This window comes from Canis aureus, chromosome 7 (assembly GCF_053574225.1).
Source record: "Canis aureus isolate CA01 chromosome 7, VMU_Caureus_v.1.0, whole genome shotgun sequence".
NCBI lineage: Eukaryota > Metazoa > Chordata > Mammalia > Carnivora > Canidae > Canis > Canis aureus.
In genome coordinates, this window is record NC_135617.1 from 40,948,438 (window position 1) to 40,975,406 (window position 26,969).

Consider the following 26,969-nt stretch of genomic DNA (forward strand, 5'->3'; position numbering starts at 1 on the left):
ATTTGTATTCACATACTTTTACACAAATCATTGTATTTTCTATTGTATATTGTACTTTATACAAATGGTCCAATCACAATGTTTATGATATGGAATAAAAACATTCAAAAGAGCATATGATATGCCTAATGGCCTACATTCAACTAGGTTCAATGCAGAGGTGTTTTGGGAATCTGAAAATAGATAACTCATCTGTAATGGGCTGGAATTCCAGTTAAGAGATATAATGATATATAATAATAAAATATAGCAATATATAATATGGGAAGCACAAAGAAAATCTATAGGGGTTCAAAGAAGAAAGCAGCTATGAAATAGTGGGAGAAATAAAAATGATTAAAGGAAGAGACACTTTTAATGGGCCGACCTCCCAAGATGCTTCCATGTTACCAGGCGAAGAGGGAAGCAGGACTGGGATACTTGGGAGCCCAGGTGAATAACAGTGCAAGCAACAGAGAGTAAGGACAGAATATGTGCTTCCATACCCAGTCACCAGGGATGGGATCCATTATGCTATGTATATGTTTTATCTGTAAATGAGAAGAGAGTGATGACCCTAGAAAGGAAATCAACTGATAGATGGGGATACTAGAATCCCAGGTATTCCAGTATGCAGTGAATCGGGCGAGTCATAAGGAGCCACAGCACTTTTTTTTTTTTTTTCTCTTTGAACGAGAGAGTCCATGATGAAGGTCACAAAAAGGGGAGGATAATCAGATAAACTTATCTGGAAGAGACTAGAAAAGGTGGCTTTTGCAATAATATGGGTATTGGACAAAGAGGCCCTAGACTGGAATTATTTAATAATTATAATTACCTATAGCATTTTATAATTTCATACTTGAAATGATCCCGAGCACATATTATTATCCCCATTTTGCATATGAGGACACTGAGGTCCAAAGCCGAACTTTGACTCCATATCCCAGGCTCTTTATGTCGCACTGCCCCTCCCCACTAGCAGGCAGTGTCCAGAGGAAGAGAAAGCAGGCCCACTAAAGAAAGATTTCATGGAGGTGGAATCCATCATGAGGAAAGGTAAGAATTAGAAATGACTTTAGCTGACAAGACAGATTTGGCAGTCAGACAGAAAAGCTCTCCTGCTGACACTGAGGATGATGGGCTATCCCAGGTGGAAAGCTTTATCACATGTTTGCAATGGATGAGGCATAAAGATGCAGATTTGTGGGCACTGTTCACAAGTGATAGTTGAAGAGAAAGAGGAGGAGAGAGAGCAACCAAAGAGCACCAGGGCAGGATCTTAGGTTTGTTCACAAGTCAGGACATACAAAGAGTGGGATATAAGTGAGGATGATAAACATTAAGGACTAATACTAAAGTTTAGTGTCTTGTAAACTTTAAACCCAAAGAGTAGTTTCACTAATTGCATTAATTTTTAATTTTAGTAATTTAGAAATAATGAAGTGGTTCCTAAAATAGGTTTCTTTTTGTTATAAAAGCAATGTCAGGTGAAATGAAGAAATAAAGGATAGTAAAAAGTGCTGCTTAAATGTTCTGTTTTGAATTGAGAATGATCAGCATATTGCCCAATATTTCTAAATTGGACCAGGTAGGGTAATATAAGATTAAAATAAATTGTTATTTAGGTTTCTGCTGTGACAGAAGCTGTGAGACTTTTTCCCAAAGTCTCAACTGATGAGCAACCTGATAAGACAAATTATGACAATAATTATCTCCATAGCAACAGGTTTGAATACTGGACATATAGTACTATCTGGTATACACGTGGAATATTTTAGACTCCAGTGGTTCTTCCTTAATTCTGCCTATAAAATTAAGCTGATTTGTTGCAGAACTGCAGCCTGGAGTAGGTAATAAAACCCATGTTTTTGAGGAGGATCAGATACTTTCTTAGATATTTATTAAACAATAGGTGCTCTCTCTTGCTTATGGAGTATCTTCAAGTTCTAATTTATTTTCCTATTTTTTAGAATGTATCTGAGGTGCCTTGGCATGAGTAAATAGAACATTTAGATGAAAGAAGTCAATACCAAGTGCCACCTACTCTCAACACTGAACTCAGTAGTTGGTTTTAGGCAAATCACTGGTGTGAACACTTGGGTGCAACATTGTTTGCTATGTTCAAAAATCTTCAGTGAAAACATCTGCCTTAACCTTTAGAAACTGAATAAGTAATAATGTAATTCCTTAGAGGGTAAACACATAATGTTTGATAGAAAAATAATAAAAATCCCAATGGAGTAGGAGCTTCTTAAAAGCACTATTAGTGATTACTCTTGTGGTTTGGAATGAAAGAGGTAGAGCAGGTGCCAATTTGTATGTGAATATTTCAATATAGAGTAGTATACATTTTTTCCCCTTAAAAAAAGTAAATTTTACACTCACATATTGGGGTTTCTAATAATGATTACGTTTAGCTTTAAAATGCTAAATCCACAAGATTTATAATGCTGACTTATTAACTAGTTAAACTCATCTCTATCAAAGACAAACATAGTGATGGTGATTAATTCACCACTCCTCCAACTGGGAACTGAGGAAAGAATAAGCCAATCAGAGCTAAGACCTCATTCTGCTCTCTGACACTTGCCCCCCTCCAAATATTATAAACCTGTGTAAGTATATAGTAGCTAATAGCCTGGAGGATAAGAGGCAGTGAGGAAGAGAGCTGCTAGAGATGGCAGGACTACGAATATCTAGTGTCCTGGTAGTGTACAGCTCTATTTCAAACATGTTCCAATGATACCCACGTTGTTTCTTCTGCTCTCCACGGAACAGGAGCAATAAGAACTGGAAACTGAAAATCTGAAAATGACTAAATCATCTCTTTTGGTCCAAAACAACTAATCAATAGCCGAATTTATTATTATTATTATTATTATTATTATTATTATTATTATTATTATTTTTAAGTAACAACTATAAAGAGATCTTACTTTGGTTGAAGAATGAGTTGGTTAGGGATACTTGAAACAGATTGCCTGTATTAATTTACTACAGGAACAATCCCTCATTATTTGTGAAATGGTATGACAAAATAAAATTCTACAATCTTGTTTAGTAGAGATCTCAATTTTGACCAGTGTAGCTGAGGTGGAGGACTGTTTTCCACCTTTTTGTTAATTTTATCACCTAATTTTTACTTATTTATTTATTTATTTACTTATTTGTTTTTACTATAGGCCACTGCAACCCAAAGGTTAATCTGCAAAGGGTAATCTGCAGTATCATCAACATCACATGTGAGTTTGTTAGAAATGCAAATTTGAAGGCCCATACTGGACCTACTGAATCAGAATCTCGGGGGTTTGGTTTTAGGAACCTGTGTTTTAACAAGCTCTCTGGGTGATTCTTAGGTGTGCTAAAATTTGAAAGCACAAGTTCAGACAATGAGTAGAGGCATTCAAAGACGACATGAGCTCAAAATAAGCAAGCTTTGTGATTCTTCCTACCAAAGCTAAATTAAAAGAAAATCAATCAGAAACTAAATGAAATCTCTCTTGGTCTTCAGAGAAGACATAATCCCATTGGACAGCAACCTTACAGAGATAAGGAACAGTCAGTCTCGGAATGGCATTTCTCCTAAGTGGGGAGGGGGCTTATAGTCACCCTATCACAGGGCACAAATTCCAATATGAATGCAGTACAATATTTAAGACAAGTTTGGGATTACAAACATTACCGTTGACTAGCTTTGGTATGAATACTAAAGAGTTAAATATCACAATCATTGCTACATCTCTTGTCTAAGTTGCTATTACTGTATATATTATGATATGGATCTCTTATTTCCCAAGTATTTCTCAGCACATTCAACCTGTGAAAATATTCATTCACCATTTGCATGCAGTAAAGCAACTGTAACTCCAAAAGGACATTTTATGTATAAATTAAGATTAAATTCTACCCATGAATGGTACATCCCAACTAGCATTACTCCTAATGACTAAAGAATAGTAGATCCAAGAATTGGTGCTATATGAATAGTCAGCCCCTCTCCTGGGAACAGAGCAAGGAGGTTCCCAGGAAGCCTGCAAGGTTACATAGGCCAATCCATATCAGTAGCATTTGCCTTCTGAAGGATATTAACCAGGGAAATATTTGGGAAAAAATACAGAGCCTAAAAATAGTATGTTTTCAAACTTTAGCAACACAAATTCTGAGAAGCTATTACCTTTCTACTATTTTAACCTTCAAAGTCTAGATGAACAATGAGATTGAAATCAATGAAATCATTATTTGGTGAATTTGGACAATTAAAAAATTAGGCATTTTTCTCTCTTGTAGCTACTCTATTCTTCAACAAACTATTTAAAATATACATATATAACTTTTTCATTCCTCTAATTCTCTTTTCTTATGAAGACAAAACATCATATTTTTGGTAATGAAGCTCTTTTTAATAAGTATACTTTATCTATTTACCAGCAAAAAAAATCTTATTTTGGGAAAAATATTTTTCATTTTCCATTTTTAGTACACATCGTAACAGCTTTTGATTAAATCCAGATGATTAATCATTATTGTCATTAATTATCCAGACAAAGATGTGCGTATATTATATTTCTCCTTCCTGACAACAGAGGATCTCTTGGCAAACTTGATTAATTTGTTTTGCATCCAAATTAAGTGAAGCATAAAAATAAATACTGTAGTTTCCAGCAATCTGAAGAAAAATTAAGAATAAACAGTATGAAAAATAATACTAGGAAAAAAACACATCGTTTTAAAAGAAATATTTTTTCAGGCTTTGTCAGTGACAAAAATAGAAAAATGCCTTAGTAACTATTGAAAAAATTTAAAAGTCTTCTCAATTTATATTGTCAATATGAGAATTTGGAGCAATATAATGTGGAAATTAGGATTGCTTCTTATCATTTTGAGTTCACATGGCCTTAAGAATTAACAAAACTAATTTTAGATCTTTTTTAAGGTCTGAAAAATCCTACTGACATGTCATTACTCTCAGAGTCCAGTACACTGGACACAAAAATAATATATATTGACCACAGAGAAGTGATTGTGCAGAGTTGGAATGCCAATATATAAATCAAATCCACTATGGAAAATGGAGTTATTTATAAATCCTGCTCTCTTGACAAAATAATGTGGGAATGAGATGACTGCACGTAGAAAAGATAGAGGATAAACAGAAAAGAAATCTTTATCTTGGTAAAAAACACTCTATACAGAGGCAGGGACATATTTGAAATGAATAATTTTTGATGGATAATGCTGATTCATATACAGGTACCGGTTTAGGATATTTTCAAAAGCTTGGTAATATATTAATTCACTCTATTCCTGTATAAGCACTAGTTTGTAAATTATTTAGCTGATTCAATAATTCATTTTAGTTTGAAAATGCTATTTATATACTTGGTAGTTTTAAAAGATTTCAAATATTATTGAAGAGAGTAAAATGAAAATGTTAAGGTTAATACCAAATGTATATATACCACAATATACACCACCAATATATAACATACATAAAATATAAAATAATTATAGCTTTATATGACGGTTTTTCAAACTGCCTTAAATCATGAAAGCCAGCAAACAAACCTAGCATATAAGGTATAATATCCTTTTAGTAAATAGATACGTAAAATGTTTTTTAAACAGCAGGTGGCAATCTTTGTAAATATGACTGCAGCAACACCATTTTAACTCTATGTACACAGATGAAAGACAGTTTTAAAAGACCAGTTATGAACATTGGTATGCTTACACTAGTTTAGATACCTTCAAGTATTAAAAGGGTCTTATTTAATTATGACTACTGTCCTAATGGAATTTCTTCCTGGTCATATAATGTTCTTGTTTAATACTTAATTCTTATGCACCCCAGGAGGAATTTCACAGTACTTACCTTTGGTAGATCTCCTCAACAAAATCCTATTTGTTGGTTCCTTCTTATAGTTTTGAATGATTTGGCCTTAAGAATTAACAAAGCTAATTTTAGATCTTTTCTAAGCTCTAAAAAAATCCTCTTGACATATTGTTACTGTTAGAGTCCAGTATGGACTGACTGAATTCTGACTATGGAGAAATACAAAGTTTTGACTCAGGGATATCACTTAGAATGACTTGTTTTGTTGTTGTTGTTGTTGTTGTTGTTCTCTAAATTGATGTAGTCACGTTTGGTAGAGACAGAAATCCACTGCTTTCTGAACTGAAAAGGAACCTCAAATACCTGTTCTTTCCATACCTACTGGAACCACACAGTCAGAGGAGAGAAGCTAGCCTGCCTACAAAGCATTACTTGCAGCACATGGACTCTAACAGGGTCTTCAAATGCTTTCAGTTCAGCACTTGCTTTATACCCAGCAGTGAAACTTAGAAATTTCACCCTATCATCTTTCTAGCATGTTTATAACAATTTTGCCTATGATATCATTCTAAAATCCTAATTTTCATTTATTTGAGTTCTCAATAGATCAATAATACTTATGGAATGTATGCACAATTTGGAAGGAATTTATCATTAATGATTTTTTAAATAATAGATGATCAATAATCTGGGCAGTTTTTGACCTTGCCTTTTTTTTTCTATGCTTATATGTAAGATCCTTTATTGTAGCAGTATTTCCATTCTTTCACTACTAATTAAGACCTTAGATTTTCATTTTAAAATGTGTGCCTTGTAGTAGAAAATGGCACAAGGGCAAGGAAATAGGGATATCCAAAGTCCTACGTGGAGCTGGATTAACAGCAGATTTTAAAAGTTTCTAAATTTCAAAAGCATCCCTTTATTTTCTCACTTAGCTATCTACCACATCTTTCTATTTCTACTATGAATAATCTAAGGCAACTGGTTTTGTGTTCTCAGTAAACAAATATTTCATGAATATAGTGAAAAAAATTGTTCCCCAAACCAATTTAAATCCTATCTAGGTATGTTATTGTTCAATGTGGCTTCCTTCGTATTGTTACATTTTTCAACGTGATTTTGCAGCAAATAATTTAAAAACCCACGGAAGAAATAGTCTATGACACATAAACAGAGGAAACCTCATAGGTTATGGAAACAAATAAATTGCCACTTATTGTTAGCAGTCCTCCAACTGAGGAAATGTTGCCCTTAATGATGATAGTTTTATTTTACTCCCCTTTTTTTTTTTTAAATAACAGAATATTTCCATTAGGATCATCTCAGTTCATTCTCACCAGGACAACGTTGCTCACTGCATCTTCTCACTTCTTCACCTGTGCCTTCACATTGCTGCCCTGTTACTGCAGCACCTTGACAAGTCCTCATTCGCCTTTCCCAGCCGCCATCACAGGATTTGGAACATCCGCTCCAATGACCCCACTGATTCCACTGACCATTTGCTGAAAGAAATGTGTCATGGTCAATGGCAGTAGCCTACTGCAACTGTTTTAGGAATTTGAAAATCTGAGGACCATTATTGTTTGTTTAGTTTTTATTAGTCTACCACGATGAATAAGCCCTATTCAAACATTTGACTTGCTAGTCAAAGATAGAGCACTGTGAGTGTCACAAGTTTATATAAGTTTGTCAGAATCTTCAAATGGACACTGAAACTTAATTGTAAAAAGTGCAAGTTCAGTGCTGACCTGGATCAACTTAATCTAGATTTAATCTAAGAATCTCCAGAATTTTGTTGCTTTATTACTGTGACATATAGTAGAATGAGCTCTAGTACAATTGATTTCATTTACCAGAAATACATAATTATCTAATTATTCCATGACTGCCTCACATGGTTCTGTCACATTTTATAAATGGCAGGCATTCTTTAAATGTAGTGATCAGGCCTCACCTGTACACTCAGGGTTATAGCACTCTCTGCTTTCTGCCCATGGCCCTCTGCATTCAGAGCCCCCATGAGCTGCTGCAGTACACTGCCTGCTTCTCTGCTGGGTCCCATTCGAGCATGTCACTGAGCACTGACTCCATGGACTCCACTCTTGCCACTGTCCATCAACTGCCAAAGCAGATAGAGAGACACTGTAAGGAGATATTCCAATAGAGAAGGCTGTAGAGAAAGTACAAGTAAAATTAACCTTGGAGATGCGTCCCAACCAAGGGACTCTCAGTGAATACAATGGAAAATCATACTGGCACTAGATTCTTTTACTACCCTACCCCCCAAACTACTATTACCTTATTTTCTCACTTCTATTTCCTTTTATGTATCCAATATCTCTTTTGAGCCACTTATTGCTTCAAAATACGTATTGATTAGTCAATAATGCAAGACCTTGGGCTAGGATGCAAGTACACAGAGCAGTGAATGAAATAAATACTGACCAATAACTCATAGAGCTCATGTTTTAAAGAAGAAACCCCTATAACGAGTTAAGCACTTAATAACATGTTAAAGTAATTATATAATGCTGCTTCAAAGGATAATTTAAAGACATTTTAAGAGCTTGGAGGGCCTGGGGAGTCTTCCTTGACAAAGCAAATTTTCAGACAAGCCTTGAAGAATAATAAGGGATAATGTAATAAATGTTATGAGAAATACAGAAATTAAAAGATTATGAATCCCACCCTCAAAAATCTTGTAATTTAGTAGAAGAATACATTATGCAGACAAATAAGTAAATAAAAGGTTAAAAGCAGTAACATCTTAATATGGTACATAAAGCCTTTCAGATGGCACATCATAACTACTTAGGGATAATTATGTTAGATTAATATGGTAAGATTTGGATAATTTAGACAACAGAGACAGCATTCACAAAGGCATAATCCCATAGGCCACAAAATGCAAGTATGCAAAGGAATCAGGCAAAAATATTTACCCAATTTAGAATGCATAAACTAGAATATAAGTGTTATAAATGCACTCATATATGACTGTCTACTTTTCCCCATGTCATTCCATGGTTCTTAGTTTCATTATAGTGAAAGAGAATTCATCATAAATCCAAAGTTCCAACATAAGATGATACTGCTGTGAAAACCTATCCACCCATCCAAACAAACCAAAAAGCTTAGCAGCATATGTGTAAGTGCTGTCAGCCTAATTTCAGGCTTTGAAAGTAGCTATTAAGAAAGAAGATTGTTTAATAGGTATCTAGATCTACTTAATAAACCCTTTGTGAGATTAAAAAATCACAAAATGTCAATTTAATCATCCCATTCATGTAATTTTAGCATTTCACTTTATTAAAAGTACTTGATACAATTCTTATTGGCTGTGTAGTCCATTTGCCAGACAAACAAGAGAAGGCTAGTGAATCAATGGAATATTATAAATTAAGCATTTCCAAGAAGAACATATGCATTATATTTCAGGTATAAATGCTGAGATATTTAAAAATAAAAACTATTCATCACATGATCTGCTTAATATAAATTTTTATAACCACTTATCTAAGTAATACAAGGAATAAAGAGACTGCTTTTTTTGTTTGTTTATTGGATGCTTAGCTGGGAATCCTTCAGCCCTTGCATTCAGGTTTGCTCTTCACTTGGCTGGGTATGGAGACAACAGAGAAAATCAACCCTCCTCCCTACCATCTACCCATCCCTGTATACTACAGACTTCCATCATATGTAAGAGATATACCCCAGAATCATTGAAAATCAAAAAATTTGAAAATACTTCAAAGCTTTCTTTCTAAAACTGTGTTCCTATTGAAGATAATTAACCTTTTGTTATTTGGTCAGAAAAGCATTACCAATAATTTGGGAAAATGGAAACACTCCGAACCTCTTCTAATGCACTTGTAGGTAAAGAATGACAAAGAAGCTACACTGTGACTCTACTAGACTCTGGGACAACTGTGGTGATAAAAACTCGCCAAGCTCTGTTCTCATGGAACATATACTCTGAGGGGGTGGTGGAGACAGATGGTAAACAAGTAAATAAATGAATGAACAAGAGAGTTTCTGCCAGAACTGTTAAAAAGACAATGTAATTAAAGAGAGCAATGTGATAGGGTATGCTCATCCACGGCTCTCCGGAAAAAACACATGAGAGCCGAGTCCCGAGTCACTAACAGGAGCCAGAAGTATGAAGATCTGGAAAATCTTCACACAAGAGCAGTCCTCAGGTCAAGAAAGTTTTGAGTCTTCCAAAAAAGAGAAAAGGCCAGGACTTGTTAGGGGACTATATGGTAGCCCAGACAAAGGTGATAGTATGATAGATTATGGTATCATCAATCGACATAGAAAGAAGTGGTTGAATTTGCGTTATTTTCCAAACATAGAGCTGATAGGTTGGTAGAAAGGTATAGAAAACCAGAGAATCAAGGTTAACTTTTAGGTTTCTGGCTTACTAAAACAGGTAAATGGTGGACCCTTTTACTGAACTGGGCTAGAATTGGATTCAAATAGGTCAGGGATTTTATAGCCCTGAAATCAAAATGTCTATTTTGAACACATTGAATTTGTGATGACATGATCATAATGCTGGAAGTCCTACATTAAATTAACTTCGTTTGAAACTATACCTCCCAAATGTATTTGAAATGCAATCATCCCTCTTCTCTTTTCCTTTTTTCATCCCCTTTTCTGGAACACTGCTTGTTAATATTGCATTAAAGTACATAATTTCTTCTATAATGTGCAGCTAGGTTAACACCTTCTTAGACTTTTTCAATTTCTTTGCATTTCCATCATAAGAATTTCCAGTTGGATTTTTTATAGTGTCATTTTTCAATTTAGAAACTCCAAATGTCTATTACTTTATGAACCATCCTACAAAGGTGACTAAGAATAGAGAATAATAAGGCTGTGTTTTGAAGCCAGGAGAATGCTGAGAGATTAGCCCGTCTTACCATCACGTAATGTGTTTCCTTATACCACAATGTAACCCTGGGGACAGTTAAAGTTTCACTTCAGCAATGTGACACATTACTAGATTTTCTGGATCCAGAATAATTAAAATTGTAAAGGCTAAATTGCTAGATTCCTGGGGTTTACTTTGTTATATGAACTTTCTCCTGCCATATATAGAGTTACAATTGTGTTCACCTGTCTTCCATGTACAGAGGCCTAATTAAATTCAAATATGTTTTAATGAAAATACTGTGTTTCAGTCAATTTTCACATCTTTAGCAATAACTATGACAATACAGAATCAGATGGAGAACAATAGCCACAAGATAAAGCCATGAATATTTTGGATAATAAAACTATCATTTTGGCAACTCTTTTGGGTTGATTATTGCTGACTGATAAGGCTACCATTGGCGGGTAGAGGGTTTGAGGAGAAGAGTTCTGTCCTGTGGTATGGAGGCTATCTGATTTAGTGATGGCAAATTTGGAAAGCTCAAATTTTTACTGAGTTGAGAGTTACTCAGGGAACTGGAAAGATCTTTTGATGGTATTAACACTGAAATGTCAAAAGTCAACCTCTTGGCTTTGGGCATATGCCAAGACGGGCATTTGTCATTTTAAAATAAATCACGAAAGGGGAAAAATCAAAATGAAATATCATTTAAAAAATTAGAATTTAAAATAGAGGCAAGTCATTGTGATAAGGCTAAGAAGAATAAATAGTTGGAAAGTAAGTTAAGACAAAATTTGCTAGAGAAAAAAAAATATCAAATAGTAAAAGAAAGCAAGCCAGGATTAATAAAGATACAATTTTTTAAAAATCATATAAACTAAACACTGAAAGATCACCAGAACAATGCTAAAAATCTGAAATGACACAAAGTGACATTAGACCATTAGTACAGTAGACCAGAAAGTTAAGAAGACAAAATGCAAATTAATTAAAGAACAGGTTAATGAGGCAGTATTTGAGTTTCAAATTCTAACATTCTCATGCAGAGACAACCAGAGACTTTTGAACCAAGGTCAGGCAAATGTTTAGCATCTTCCTGTTCATGGTCCTCACAGGAAGGGTTCCCGCAGAGGGACTGTGGGGACATCACCCCCTCCTACTTGCTGAGGAATCAAATTTTAGGTCCACAGGAGACTGAAGCCTCTTACTTTGGATAACAAGGGGTTTGGGTCCAGCTGTGTTCCTGAGGCCCATCTTTGGGTTATTCTTTCATTCTTCTTAGGTTTTGTAAGAGACTATGAATATACCTGAAAAAATACAACCTGACAGGATCTCTCTCAAGGTTCTGGATTCACAGGAACACATTTCTCAAATGCAGGACTCAACAGTGTGGCACAGCTCAGCCCCACAGACTGGCATAAGCCCTTATATATGTACTTCTCCCTAGTGTATAAACGATGTAGAAGTAATCTGTATGGGCCAAAGTCAGGCCACTCACAAATGTACCACTCTGATCTATTGATTATTTTAAATAAAGATTACTTAAGAAACAGCCAATGCCCCTGTTCTTTGTATCCAGAAAGTGAGAAGAAAAATCTCCCATGTGCAAGGTACGCTCCCTATGCTAGGGGGTAAAGAGACCTCCTTATCACCAGGGATAGGAACTTTAGAGCCCAGAAGACTATGTAAATAACTCTTGTTACTTTTTCTAATTCACTACCTTGGCCCAAATTCTGTTTAGAATTCCTTATTAATTGAAGCTCCTAAAATTAAGTTTTCTATGTTCTGCTAATTCCTCACAGATTTATTGTCTGTCTAAAAGTATCAAAACTGCCTGCCTGGGTTATTTCTTTAGGTCTCAATTTCACTATTGGACCACTGTGCACGTGTAATAAAACTTTGAGTTTTTGATTCTTCAACTAGATAGAAGTCTTTGAAGGGTAGAAGGGAAAAATTTAAAGCCCTCTTCTACAAATCTCTTTGAGTCTATGATTAAGGCTGTCCATAAGAAACAGAGCTCAAAATCTATCATAATATCCTGAATTAATTTTACCTATTTTTTCCAAATCCTTTACTGTTCAAGTAATATTATCATGAAAATCAAGATAAACATCCTCCATTTTATGTGGTTTTATACTTTTCAAGAATCAGTCACCTATTTTTAATCATGTAACAATCCTCTGATATAGCAGGGTAATGAATTCTGGCTCCATTTTGCAAATGAGAAAATTGAGGTACAGAGAAGATGAATATGTTGCTTAAGTAAATATTTATAATTAAAGACTGAGACTGAACATTAATCCATGTCTTGTGAATTCCAGACCACTGTGTTTGCCACTGAATCATTTAATTAAATTCATTTCTACTTCTTTCAGCCTATAAATGAAAACTAATTTGTCAATAATTCTTTCATTTCTTTCAGCCTTCAATCTGTTATTCAATTATTACTGATCCCTATATTCTATATTATTTGTACTTTACTACACAAATTATATCAGAATAAGAACTGTCAAAACTGAAACAAAGAGGACCAAATTTGAATCACTGGTTCCTTCCATCTTTCAACTATAGGGGGAAGAAAAGTAACACACTACAAAGAAAATTACTATAAACCTTGAGGCCTTGAACTAAGATTTTGAGATTTTATTTTCCCTAAAGTATTTAATTTTGTAAAAGGCTATATCAATTTTATTTTGGGGATACACATCTATATAATTTTAAGAGGGTCTCCCTAGGAAAATGTAAGCATTCCATTATCTCTAACACTTTTCTTTCTCCATTTAATAATATTAATAAAAATCAAAAACATTAAAACAAAAGCAGGTAACATGATTAAATCACCCTAGAGGAGGAATCACTATTAAAGTGACATCCAGGAACTGGTCTGACACTTACAGCTAGACTCAATGTTGTTAGCTGCTTGCTTGGTGCTCATAGCAAGGCTGTGTTATCTCCTGTTGGATCTAAAACCATCACAGAGAACATTAAGAGCAAACAAGGTCACTCTGAGACCCTGATAAAGTGAGATGAAATGAAACAAGGTCACAGCTTAACCCAGAGTTCCAAACATTATCTTCTCTCAGCTAATATGAGTGACTGCCACTTCTTCACGAATTAAAGCAAGTTTTCCCTCCTCCTGGATAATTCATTAAGATACCTAATAACAGATTTTTCCCCCATCCAGACATTCTTTTTTTTTTTCAGACATTCTTAAATCCAGAACAAAGTCCCACTTCCTAAAACCCTCCTTAAAATCACCCCAAGCAAGCGCAAACTCTTAATAAATCTTTCTAACACTCTCTTAATGAGATGCTCCACCATTGCCTATGTTCATTTTCCCTCAATGCCAAGCATAGTGAGTCCAACTTGCCTAAGTACAAGTGTCATCCAGATGGTATTTGACTATAGGGTACCGACACAATAATAATACTGAAACTTATATACGATTTGCTGTTCAGATTCTTACAGCATCTCACAAGTTCTGTAAAATGGGTATGCTATCGTCCCCATTTTATAGATGAAGAGATTAAGAATCAGAGGATTAACACAGATATTAAAAGATGACACTTAAATTTAAGTAAGTGTTCTCTTGTGAAAGTCCAAGTTCTGCCACATTACTTCAATGTTTTATTAAATACATACCCAGAAAATGTTCTGTAATTCTTGGAGGGGATGATAACTAAAAATTTGGATATGCCCATCAAGAAAATCCATTCAATAGTAATGTATTCGATGCTACCAGTACAAAGTTGCACAGAGAGATAAACAGGCAATGAAAGAAAATTTCCTCATATATACTAATTTATATAACTATGAATTTGATGTTTGATTAGGGATTGAAATGAAAATTCAGAGAAAAGAGAAAATATGGACTGCCAGAAATTATACATTTTGTGAGATAAAAACAGACCACAAAGACCATTGGACATACACATACATACACACACCCTTCCATAATATCACATTTAACTATTAGTATAGATAAGAAAGGAAGGAACATGGGGTAACATTATGTTTATAGTCAAGGAATGAGTCATAGTAAATACTTTTTGTTGTTCGCTTTTATCTCTCACCCACCTCCCTCCATCAACAATGGTATCTGTTCTTGGACATGGTACACATTAATAACTGATAATTCATACTAGAAAATACCATAGAAACCCTTTCCTTTCTTTCCTCTCTCCTTATTTGGATCCCAGGCAGATAGGTTTCCCTCACCTCAAAAGAAGTGGGAGAAAGTTGGACATTGACTAAGGAAAGTACCTGATGAAAACAGGATGTCATCTACCTTAAAGTTGATGTCAGAATTTGTATAAATAAAACATATTTCATTGTTTGATATGGACAATACACATCGGCCCTACATAGCATCCACTTCATTATGGTAATAATATGTATTTCTTAAAAGCATGATGCTGGAATGCCATTCTGACGTGATCCCACACTAAAATATCATTGCCCTTTACCACAAGCCACATGGTCAGGTCTTGCAGAGTTGGTGAGTTGGTACCCAATTTGTTGTTTCAATTGTTCTGTTTCAATTGTTTCCTCTGTTCTCTGGTTCTTTGGCAATTCCCTAGCCAAAGGGAATCAAGTGTATAGGTCTTGGCCTGTTTTATTTATTAATGATATACTGTCTATCACAGTTTTATACCTTAAGATGTCTCCAGGATCTCAGGTTGGATGTCTACAAGAAATGTAGGCTGAAATCACTGAGTTATCAAATTATCCCCTCTCTCCACTGAAGTGGAATCTTTATATGTGTTTATCAGAGCTGCATTTAACTTTTCACGTGCTTATGTCTGAATCCTTTGAAGAGATCACAAATTTCTTGAGATCAGGGACTCTATAGTCTTCTCAGTAGTGCCTTACATCTTGCTGACATATGATGATGCTTTTATATAAAGTGAAGGCACCTGAATTTAGCTATGAGACAGTTAGTTTTAAGAATTCCAAATGTTTACACTGAATAAATCTTATATATTTCAAAAGCATAATGTCAATATGTTTGGTTAAATATAAAATATTTTTTTTAAAAAATCATAGCTATTCGAATTCCCTTTGAAATAGAAAAGAAATTGGGATACAATATGGTAAGAGTTTTACATTTTTTATGATATAAGTAAATTCAAGAATGGAAATAATAGAAACAACACATAATAAATTTATAAAGTATCCAATATAGATCCATGGGAGAACATGAGCTAGGCCAGCTACAAATAATATAAACATAATTTCCCAAATTTAAAGACCTACACAAAAGAAAGACAAAATTCTAATGGTCTTAAAGTGATTCCAGTGACAGTATAATACTTTAAAACAAAACTAGCTTTAAAACACATGTGGTTACCATTTCAGTGATAAAAAATTATGTCAAATTAGAAAAATGAGTTTTCTTATATGAATTCTAATAGTTTAGCATTCCTATTTCTTGACCTCCAAGCACTTTACTCTTTGAAAGTTCATGAAAAGTAGACTATGAGAAAAATGGTTGATAACATTTTAGCTGATCAGTGCCATTTTTATCTTTATACTGATGGGGATTAACCAAGGTAAAAGAAGTAATAAAAACTAATATATTAAAAGAAATTCTATAGTTAGTTATCACTTTTAGTTTCCCCATATTATGTATTTTTTTCACACTCGATGGACAAATAAGAATGAACTATATTTGACTCTCTGTAAGTGTCACAGCTCAGCAGTAAAAAAAAATTCTAAAATTTGTATAAGCTTGCTCAAATCTTTGGAAAAAAGACAGGGCATTTATGTGTGTGTGTGTGTGTGTGTGTGTGTGTGTGTGTGCATGTCTATGTACTAGTCTGTATGTTTATAGAGAGATAGAAATAACAGAACATAACTGATTTCATAAATAGATTTTCTGGGAGTGATTTGCAAATAAGGAATCATAATTTTGACTCCCTAATATTCATAATTACATTAATATTGAATTGTACAAGTTATATTCATAATTTATAGAACTCATTAAGTTCTAGGAGTAAATATAACTACTACATATTTAAATGGATATTCCTGATACAGGAACCTAGTTGTCTTTCTCTAAAGTAAAAGGGAACAAGCTTGTGAGATGACTGTTGCTTATGTACATTTTGGGGGACTTTCACAGTCTCAAGATGTTTTAGATAGTTAAAATTTCCAGAGGAACTGTATCACTGCCTCATTACAGGATATCCTCAATACAAGATATTACCTTGGGGAATTGAGAGTACAAATGGGATGGAAGGTAAGCTGGATAATATGTTTGGAGCACATTCCCAGGATCTCAGCTATGTTGCTTGCATGCAGAATGGCCAATGAAAAAGTCTCCCAGGAGTAGATAAATGGTTATTTATATTGGTCTTTGCCATTATAGCTTTTGCCATTTGCCACTCATGTCTCTCTTCTTCTAAAATATGTATTGGCTAGTTCCTGGGAGATTCTATCATTTCTATGTCTGTATTTTCTCTCATAAGTTGTAAGCCCCTTGAGTGCAATCTTTTGCAATCAATCTTTTTCATTTTTTAGGTATTTGTTTTTTGTTTGAATGTTTCAACAACCTAAATAACAGCATTATAAGGACTTCTCTCTGAAAAATGGGTGAAATTATTAAGTACAGGTAAAAAAGCATTGAAACATTTTAAAGGAACTAAAATTTAGGATTACAAATATACTCTATGAACAGACTATACAGTCTTCATAATCACATGGAGTCATTTGTAAACTAACCATGTTATGCATCTAGCAGTAAATCTATAAAGTCTGCTTTCCTAACAAATACTATCATTTTCACACATGGTCAGTGATGAATCCCTACTCCTTAACTGAATGAATACAAAACAATGACATGGGAAAAACTGCCTTTAAAACCGTCTCTCCAGTTATAGTATCACGGCAACAGTCAGTCTTAAGCCTTTAGGACTCCTTGTAATTTTTCCAGGAGGGAAAAGCTGAGTATAAATAAAATCTGAGTGGATAGAATTAATATACATATTTATAGAAATTGAAGAAAGGTGAGCTTTGGTACTCAGTCAAGGAAATATTAAAAGCCATTGCATATGACAGAATCAAGGAAAGAACTCAGTTTCAGGCAAGAAACAGTAACCAAAGGACACATTTTCCAATGTGATGGAATAAAAGTTGTAATATTTTCTATGTACACTAGGGGCTACATACAAAGTACACAAATACAAAGCGCCAAATACAGAATATGCTCACCTGGGCACAGAGCAATATTACAAGGCTTATGATGTGTTTCAGGTCCTTCACACGGCCTTCCTCCATACTGAGGAGGTGTGCACGACCTTGTTCTTGTTCTTTGGCCTCGACCACATGTAAATGAACATAAACTCCATGGTGACCACTCCTCCCATACTCCATGTACTGTAATAAAGCAAAGAAGCTTCAACAACAAAAGCAGAGAGATAAAGTCCAAGATTTTTTTTCTTAATTATGAAAGAAAAAAAATCATCAAGTAGATAAGTATGAAGATATTCTAAAAGCTCAGTTAACATTCTTAATGCCAAAACCCCGCAAAAGTTAATTTGAAAATTCATTAAAATAATGCAAGATGGCATGTACTTTGTTTCTGTACTTGAACAGTTATTTGTCATAAATTTAAATATTTTCTTTTTTAATGTAAATGCACCTCTCTCTTTCATAGTAGAGTGGTCATGAATTATCTTTAAATAAGAGTAATATAAACTTATAAGGTAGTATAGAAAACTAAATTTCTTATAACAGATATGATCTTGCAGAGTTATATTTGCATATAAGTATAAAAGGGCCAACTTAATTCTTCCAACAACTACAAAATTTCAGGATTCATGACTGATGGTGTCAAAAATGAAAAAAAAATCTGACAGTTAATGATACATATTTTAAATAGCTTATTAGCTTCATATTTTAGAAAATAAATGTATTTTTTCCATTTAAAAAAAACGTGAGTATTTAAAGTCACTGTCTTTGAATAAGAGGGAAATTTCAAAAACTGTATCTGCTCGCATAAGATTCTCGTCTTTGCCCTCTTTTAAATTGACTGGCAAATATGAAGATTTCTTCCTTTTTGCAATAATTTGATATGCTGGAAATCCTGCTAATAAACAAAAATTTCTAGAGAAAGCAAATGATCTAATTAGGATTATTCCTAACATAAGTATACATACATCAATACTTCAATTATGCCATTACAATGAATTCAAATTAGTAAGAAATATTAACATAATTTGTGTTCCTCCATAATAGCCACTGCGAATACATATTGACATCTTTTGCAAGAAGTCCATTAGAGTTCTAAGTTTAGACCCTTCTTTGTCATGATCAAATCACCAATTTCATCCCAATTTTTAATATTTAGAATAGTAAGGAATAGCACTCTGTGGGTAATACAAATAAAAAGAAGCTGGGGAAAATGTGCTCTTTGGTTCAAAAGCTCCTGTCTTGATGTTGAGCCTCTGGTCTTAGTATGCTCTTAGGAGTTCATAAACATAAGTTTGATATGACACCAACTAGAATTAGGAGGGGAAGTAGAAATTTATAATGAGTGATGAAAAAAAATTCACTTTCTCTCAACATCGGTGGGGGTAAGCAGAATCAATATAAAGTGTCAGAGGAGTTATGCGAGTAAATATAGTATATCTAGAATATTTCACATATATATACTAACCAAGTTATTACTTTAAAAACACATATATAATACGTGTTTTAAAGTTATTACTTTAAAAACACATACATAATACCTTAATTCTTCTATTTATGCTATTGAGTTGCCCCAACTGGTTATGAAAATATATTGCAATGTTGAAAAAGCCAAATTTGTGTAATAGTGAAAAATTCTTCAAGTTTCTGAGAAATTTGCTGGAAAATATATTTTTTAAATATTACATAGAAAAAAGTAAGATAGTAAAAGAAATTAATATATTTACATTTTTCTCATTTAAGTTTGGAAAACCAAAGCACTTTGTATCCATTGTCATAAGAATAAATAATGAATCTGTATTTAACTCTAAGGAAAAAAATGCACATATACATATATTTATATATAGGTTATATATGATCAACGATAGCAAAATATTTTAAAAATATTATATGTGAATGTATTTTGTCATATAAAACATATATCTTTAATTAATTGTTTGTTACTTTTAATTACCAAGATTTCTCAATTTATAAACAATCCTTTCTACCCCTATTATCTATATAATAGAAGTGTTTTAAATGTTAACAGACCATATCGTATTCATATTGCTGATCCTGTTAATTTTCTCCTCAATCAAATCACACTGCCCTGTATTCCTTGAACAAAGCCTGAAAAAAAAAAGTGCTAAATTGGAAGATTTTTCTCTATTAACCTCAAAGAAATGTTGATTAATCTTGATGGTTTAGTTAAATCATGAAGCTGGAATCCTTTGAAAAGTATGTTACTTCCTACTGTTTAACAATCTTTATTGTCCCATGGTGAAACTTCATGGCTCCTCCACAACATTTTTAAAAAATCAAAAAATACTTTTTTTATTTGAAAAGGAAAAAAAATCATTAATATATTTTTTATTTTAGATACTATTGAATTAGTCAGAAATTATAACACATATCATAATTTTATAGATGCTATTCATAATATTTATGTTAAGGAATAAAGATATTTTTATATTAGAGGCAAATTATTATATAAATTCTTTTACCTTTCAGTAAAGTATGAAAATCTGTAAATAATCTATTCATTTGGATAATATGCTTAATAAAATCAAGAAACTTAGATTAATCCATATTTATAGTTTTCTTCTTTACTTAGACACTAGCTATATTATCACATCCCTACTCTGTGCTATCTAGAGGTGAAATGAGGAATACACGATATATAAATTATATTACTACCAGATTTCGAAATAAGCATACAAATTAACTTATAATTTACATTGATACATATAAAATAATTCCTTTAAGTGAAAAGTTTTTTCCTTCAGAAATATATAGATGTGGATACTGTGACATTTACCAAAAAAAAAAAAAAAAAAAAAAAAAAAAAACATTGAAACCATTCCTCAGCCCAAATAAACTTCCAAAGGATTAGAAGACATATTGGGTAGACCAGTGGTTCTCAACCAGGGGTAATTTTGCCCCGCAGGGGACATTTAGCAACGTCCAGAGAAATTTTTGTGCTGAGTAATAAGAATTTTTGAAGAGCCTATAATGTCAAAGTAACAATGTGCAAAAGGCTGGGTGCCTTAGGATCCTATTAGAAGTAACACATTATACTGCAATTTAATTAAGAAAACTCTTCTTTGAAATTAGAATAATATGGGTGAAAGGGAACTAATTTATAACACTATGGATTAGGCTTTAGCAATGCAAATAAATACAAGCTCAAATTCTATTATTACACATATTTTATGGAAAGTGGCTTTGACATTCATTTTGTCCTTGTGTCATTTTCATTAATTAAATGCCAAACACTTGAATATCCACAGTGTAACAACTAGGTTATTGATTCCTGAACTAATTTTCTTTTGGGAATTTAAAGTATTATTTTAGAAAGATACTTCCATCGTTTAGGTACTATTTAAGTTTTTAAATTCACTTTCGGTTTTTGTTTTCATGATATATTATATCAAAAAAAGTGCATATTTACCAGCATAGCAAGTAACTGAACAAAATATTGAACACAACATATTTCATAACAAATATAATAACCATCTAAAAGATATCCCAATTTCCTATAGTGAAATACTTATTCTATATTTTTAAAATAACAAAGTTGCTAAATTAGTGCTCAGTTTTAGAAAATTAAAGAAATCAATGAAACTTTCCATTCTCTTAAATTCAACATCTGAACTATCACAATGATTAAAAGATACATTCTTCTTATTGTCAGTACTATTTAACCAGATTTAGAAAGAAAAGTCTATAGTATATGAAGGTGAAGAGTAACTAATGATTAGTATGTATTTCTTCAGTAAATGGTAGGAGGTTAAGAAATTGGGAAAAACTGTACAATCAGAATATAATTCAGTTTTCTAAACGTCAGACACAGAGTGAAAGGGAAAGCACTCTGGTCCCACTACAGATGCTCTCTTTGCCCAGTGAAGGGATTAATCAGCAGTCTCTGGCAGAAAGATGGAGGTTTCCATATGTCAACCATATGAATGTGCATGACAAGTGGTTGGAAAGTAAGCACTGTATGGAGAATTGTGAACACTTTAACACCCTCTCAGATTTCCACTTGGGGACCCATTTGCCATTAGACTCTACCCCCTTGTATGTTGAAGGGAATTTGACTTTTCAGAAGGATGCTGACAAGATAAATGTATATATCAAGCACAGCTTAATTCTCTATTGACACTTTTGTCATTGCCCAGGATAGGAAGTTTGATCCTGCAACCTTTAACATAAGTCCTGTAAATAGGAGCCAGCAACGTACTCTACCCACACCCAGCTGAAAATCCATAAGCATTTACTCATGGGGTCCTTTAAGGTATAAAATTTAGAAATTTGATAATTCTGGAAACCCCCAGGTCATTTTCCTTCTCTTGCCAAACAGACCTAGAATTTGTTTGTTCTCTGACCTTTGGTTTTGTGTCTTTTCATTGTTCTCCCCTTCCATGACCTCCATAAGCACTTTTTCCCTCTGATTTTTTTTTTCACTTGATGTTCCTTCTCATCTAGTTTAATTCCCACTGACTCTCATTGATTTTTCTTGCTTTCAGTGGAAATTATTGCTGCTTCCTGCTTATTCTGTCTTGCCTTCCTCATAATTTCCTGCCCTGTTTAGCTTTTACTTCTTCCTTCATCTGTGGCTTTGAATCTCTTCATTCCATTATAAAGGGATTTCCCATCTCATGCATCAGCTCTCCTCCACATTCTGCCCACCACTTCCTTTCTCTTTTGTTTCTTCCAGATTGTCTTTTCTTTTATTGTGACAAAAAAAATACATAACAGAAAATTTATCATCTAGACTATTTTTAAGTGTACAATTCAGCAGTGTTAAATATATTCCCATTGTTGTAAAACAGTCTCCAGAACTTACTCATTTTGCAAATCAAAACCTTGTACCCATTAAAAAACAACTCCTCCAGACTGTCTTGTAATGGGTTGCCCTTGCTCATTCTGCTAGGAAATTGGGATTATCCCTGTCTTTCCCCCATGCCACCCACTCTCTACTTTTGCTTTTAGCAACTGCAAAATCAGCCATTTCTGGAAATGGAACTCATCAGAAACTTTTACACACAATTTAACAGATGAAAAGCTGCTGCAGTGCTGGTCCCTCTCTTTATGCCCACACCTTTTGGAGGCTACTGGAAAGGCTGTGAATGCAAATTCTGTGTCAGCTGCAATGGTCAATAAATTTGCATCACCCATTCACCAAATAGTTGAATAAAAATACAAACCTGGGGATTCATAATATCATGTGCTTTGGAATTATTGAAGGAAATCCCAAATTCCTTTTAGTACTTATTTTTACATGAAAGTCAGTAATTTAAGAAGGAGGAATGCTTGTAATATGCACGTAGGCCTCAAATGAGAACAAAATGTTGATGTAACACGGAAAATCTCACCCTATGTGGACAAGTTACTGTGATGTGCTCCATTTAACATTGAGGACCCCTCCCCCCCCTTTATGGCTAAAGGTTTACAATGCAGTGGATGGCTCAGATGAGGACAGTCACTAAAATGGAATAAATTAACAGAATGTCCTTTGGGTCAAGGGAATTACTTTCTCTGATAGAGCCAAATAAGTGATGTTTTCCTAAACAGCTGACTGCTTTAAAGATTGTATCAACCACTGCCTAAAACAATGACATTTCCAGTATGCCTGCAATGCCTCAAACATTCAACTGGACGCTTTTACCACCTGGAATAAGGAAAGTTATTATAATCTCAAGTATTATTAGAAACAGATACAGAAATTTTAAGCATATAGTTACAGTGGAGAGGGAGTCACTTATGTAGTTTCCTGACTGCTCTGAAAGCAGAAGTAATTACATATATAACAAAATTTTGCAGTTGAATAAGAACTAAACTTATCCACTCTAATTAAAAAGTCTATACCCAGTTCATATGAAAATAACAAATCTTTCCAAATGCGTAGCATGACACAATTCAATAACATCCACAGTTGTAGTTGCTGCTAACACTACCTGGACAGAGGGCAGTGTTATTGCAAACCCTTGATTCTCTTAATGGGCCGCTGCAGTGTGTCCCGTAAGGTGATACACAAGTTCTGGTTCGCACCTGCGACCCTTGACCACAAGTAACTGAGCATGTGCTCCACTGGGACCACTCTTCCACACCAGATTCACCTGTGTGCAAGACAACAAATAAACATGAAATACTGTTTTGAATATTCATCTACTAAGCATCATACCAAGCTGACATTATGACATGCAAGAATAATTTAAATGTAAAAATGTGACACTACATCAAAAGGTACAAGGAAACATTTCAGAGAAAATACATGTAAAGAGAGATACATATTACACTGATGCAAGGTCCAAGTTTGTTATAACCTTGTTAGCAAAACTACTCTTCACAAAGACACTGTGCTTCCGATACTATGAAGGGACCAGTTAGCATTTTTCAAAAACAATGATTGCTGAAGGGATTCTCTTAGAGCCAATCTAAGGCTTTGTCCTTTGGATGGGAGAGGAAGTAAAATGTATTGCTAAACTTACTCTGGCTTTCGTGAGCAGGGGTATATTGATGTATATATTTTCCCCTAATCCTTTTTGGGTAGCCTCCTTTCTAATGCTGGATGAGGTGGAGCCCTGGGAGTTTGGGCATATCTAATTTTTATTGTGTTAAATACTGACTCTTATTTATAGTTTATTCCTAGAGCAATTCTTACTTTTCTATCCTATGACAGCTATTTATTTTGTGATAATTTGTTTAAAAACCTTCTGCTCACAATTTTCCTCATGATCTAGTGTAGAGGAGTGAGTTTTATTAAAATAAAGGAAGATTTCTCCTATGATTTCTATTAATTTATTCAAAATAGGGCCCTAAAAAGCCAATGGATGTCTGTATTCATTAATTTTCTTAGAGTAAGCATCCCACTAAAATTATGTCTAGTTTCTATTATTATGTAAGTCATGTCCCAAAAAGACTTAAAGTCAAGAATTTCTAAGACCATCACAATGGGCTTCTGATTCTATTCTGATATCATGTTCAGGATAGATTTTTAACACTGATTTGAAAACTTGCAGTTGCTTTCCCCAAATACAAAATTGGGGCATTTACCTGCCAGCAGGAAGAATTTAAATTATTTAGTTGTGAGAAAGGTTTGCAGGTGAAGTAATTCTGAATATTTTGTATCACCGATTATATAAACCAAGGAACAATGTATAGTTTACAAGTTCTGTTTAGAATTTGCCTTTGGAAAAGAATTTTTAAAAAAGAATATGATAATCTACTTGTCCATCTTGTTTTTTTTTTTTTGTTTTTTTTTTTTTTAGAAAGGTTAGTAAATGACTTGGAAATTACTTGCAGTGCTACTCAATGCAGCTGGTCCTTAGACTGGTACTCCAGGACAGAAGAAGGATGAACCAGAATGTAACTCAACTTGCTGAATTGAAATTCTGCACTGAGAATTTCTTTTTTCCAAACAAACAAACAAAAAAGTCAGCTGAAATAAAACATGTGCTTGATAAAGTAGTTGAATTTACATTCTGGTATAAGCTTCTTATCTCCTCAGGGGCCCATTAAAAACTGGTTTGCAGATAAGCATAGGTCCACCAACCACAATTTGGGTAGCACCATTGTAAAGATTTGTGCTTAAATTGGTCTGCATTATGTACCCAGAGGCATAGATTAAAGGCATTTATGACTAGCTATATATCATAAGGGCACAGACAGTGGTAACTGGGATGATGCATTTCATTAAATAGGACTTTTTTTCAGCGTTGGATCAGTGTTTGTCCTGAAAGTACTCTATAGATTACCCTTGATTATTTAAGTCTTTTTTTTCCCTTCACCAATTTATATTTAACTACTTCATAAAAATGTTATTGGATGATCATCTGAATAATATTTAAAAGCAAGCCTCATAATTTTTTCTATTATGGTAAAGAATACTCTAAACATTAAAAATGATTATTCTAGAACCCAATAATATGTTAATGGTTAAAACATATATCCACACATATATGTATGTATGAATATATATATTTAGGGATGAAAAATTTAAGTGTAAAATTCAGAAAAATATAATGCAAAGCTTTTTTTTCGGTATTTCAACCTGTGTTGTGATGAGAGTAAGTGACGTAGAAATATTATGGCTGTATCTTATTAATTAACAGCAAGAAAACCTTGAACAATATGAATTCCAAAAGTAAAATGATAAAGATTATGAATAATATTAGTTACATTTTTCCACAAAAGCAGCCCTCTTACCCTTGCATTGTTATGCCGGCAGTAAAAATGTTTTAATCAAACTGAGCAATGCATCAGGATCAATATCTATTTTTAAATATATTTTTGTACAAATATTTAAAAATCTGGGTTGCTCCTGAATGTATGCCATAATGATGTTGAACAGACTAAGCAGTGATGCGTAGATCATAAGAGATTGGTAATTAGTGCTCAGAATTTGCCTTCTTCACTCACTCAAATTTATGGTTCATTTTGTTGATCAGAAACAAAATAAATAAATGAGTAAAATATATATTGGCTTTCAAATTACGAATCAAATTTTGTCACTCAAATACCAGCCTACCTACCAAAATGACCTCATTATATATCCAATGGTATAGTTTCCAGTGACATTTCCACTAAAGAGTTATGATTTCCATGCTGCCACTTCATTCTGAAAAGACTATTCTAGTCAACCACTTTGGATGACTGTGAGAAACAGCTCATATACTTTATGAGAAAGATATATATATATATATATATATATATATATATATATATACATACATATATTTTTAAAACTTGCTGACATTAAAATAGTGAAGTTTGATACAAAATATACTATTTTTAATATGTGTGTCTTTGAAGATAGCACAAACTTCTCTGGTTCCTTAACTTGTAACAGAAAAGCACATTAAACAGCATGGAGATGGCTTCAGTATCTAAGGCGCTATTAGGGCTCTTTATCCTGACACAAACCATGAAAGGGGACTGAAAAGAACACTGCAATCAAAGTCAGAAGACCTGTGTTTGACAGGAAACTCCTGAAAATTAGTTCTGTGGCCTTGAGAAAGTCACTTTATTTCTCTGAAGCTTTCAATAAAATGGGTAATACATCTACCTGAAACTGTATGTGTGAGGAACAAAGCAGATCATAGA

General features: G+C 33.6%; 1 protein-coding gene and 1 long non-coding RNA gene across 6 annotated transcripts in view; one reads left to right on the forward strand and one right to left on the reverse strand.

The window, feature by feature from the left end:
* Window positions 1-26,969, reverse strand: part of ADGRB3 (adhesion G protein-coupled receptor B3) — a 714,356-nt gene that overhangs the window by 403,177 nt on the left and 284,210 nt on the right. For all 5 annotated transcript variants that reach the window (XM_077903497.1, XM_077903496.1, XM_077903499.1 and 2 more), the window contains 4 exons: window positions 23,822-23,983; window positions 17,907-18,071; window positions 7,770-7,934; window positions 7,153-7,317 (listed from right to left, as the gene is read on the reverse strand). In XM_077903497.1, the coding sequence (XP_077759623.1) occupies window positions 7,153-7,317; window positions 7,770-7,934; window positions 17,907-18,071; window positions 23,822-23,983 (657 nt within the window). The remainder of the gene's footprint in view (window positions 1-7,152; window positions 7,318-7,769; window positions 7,935-17,906; window positions 18,072-23,821; window positions 23,984-26,969) is intronic.
* LOC144317292 (uncharacterized) lies at window positions 1,718-9,077 on the forward strand. Its single transcript, XR_013383243.1, has 3 exons — window positions 1,718-1,832; window positions 3,165-3,224; window positions 7,117-9,077. It is a non-coding gene; the product is annotated as an uncharacterized LOC144317292 (long non-coding RNA).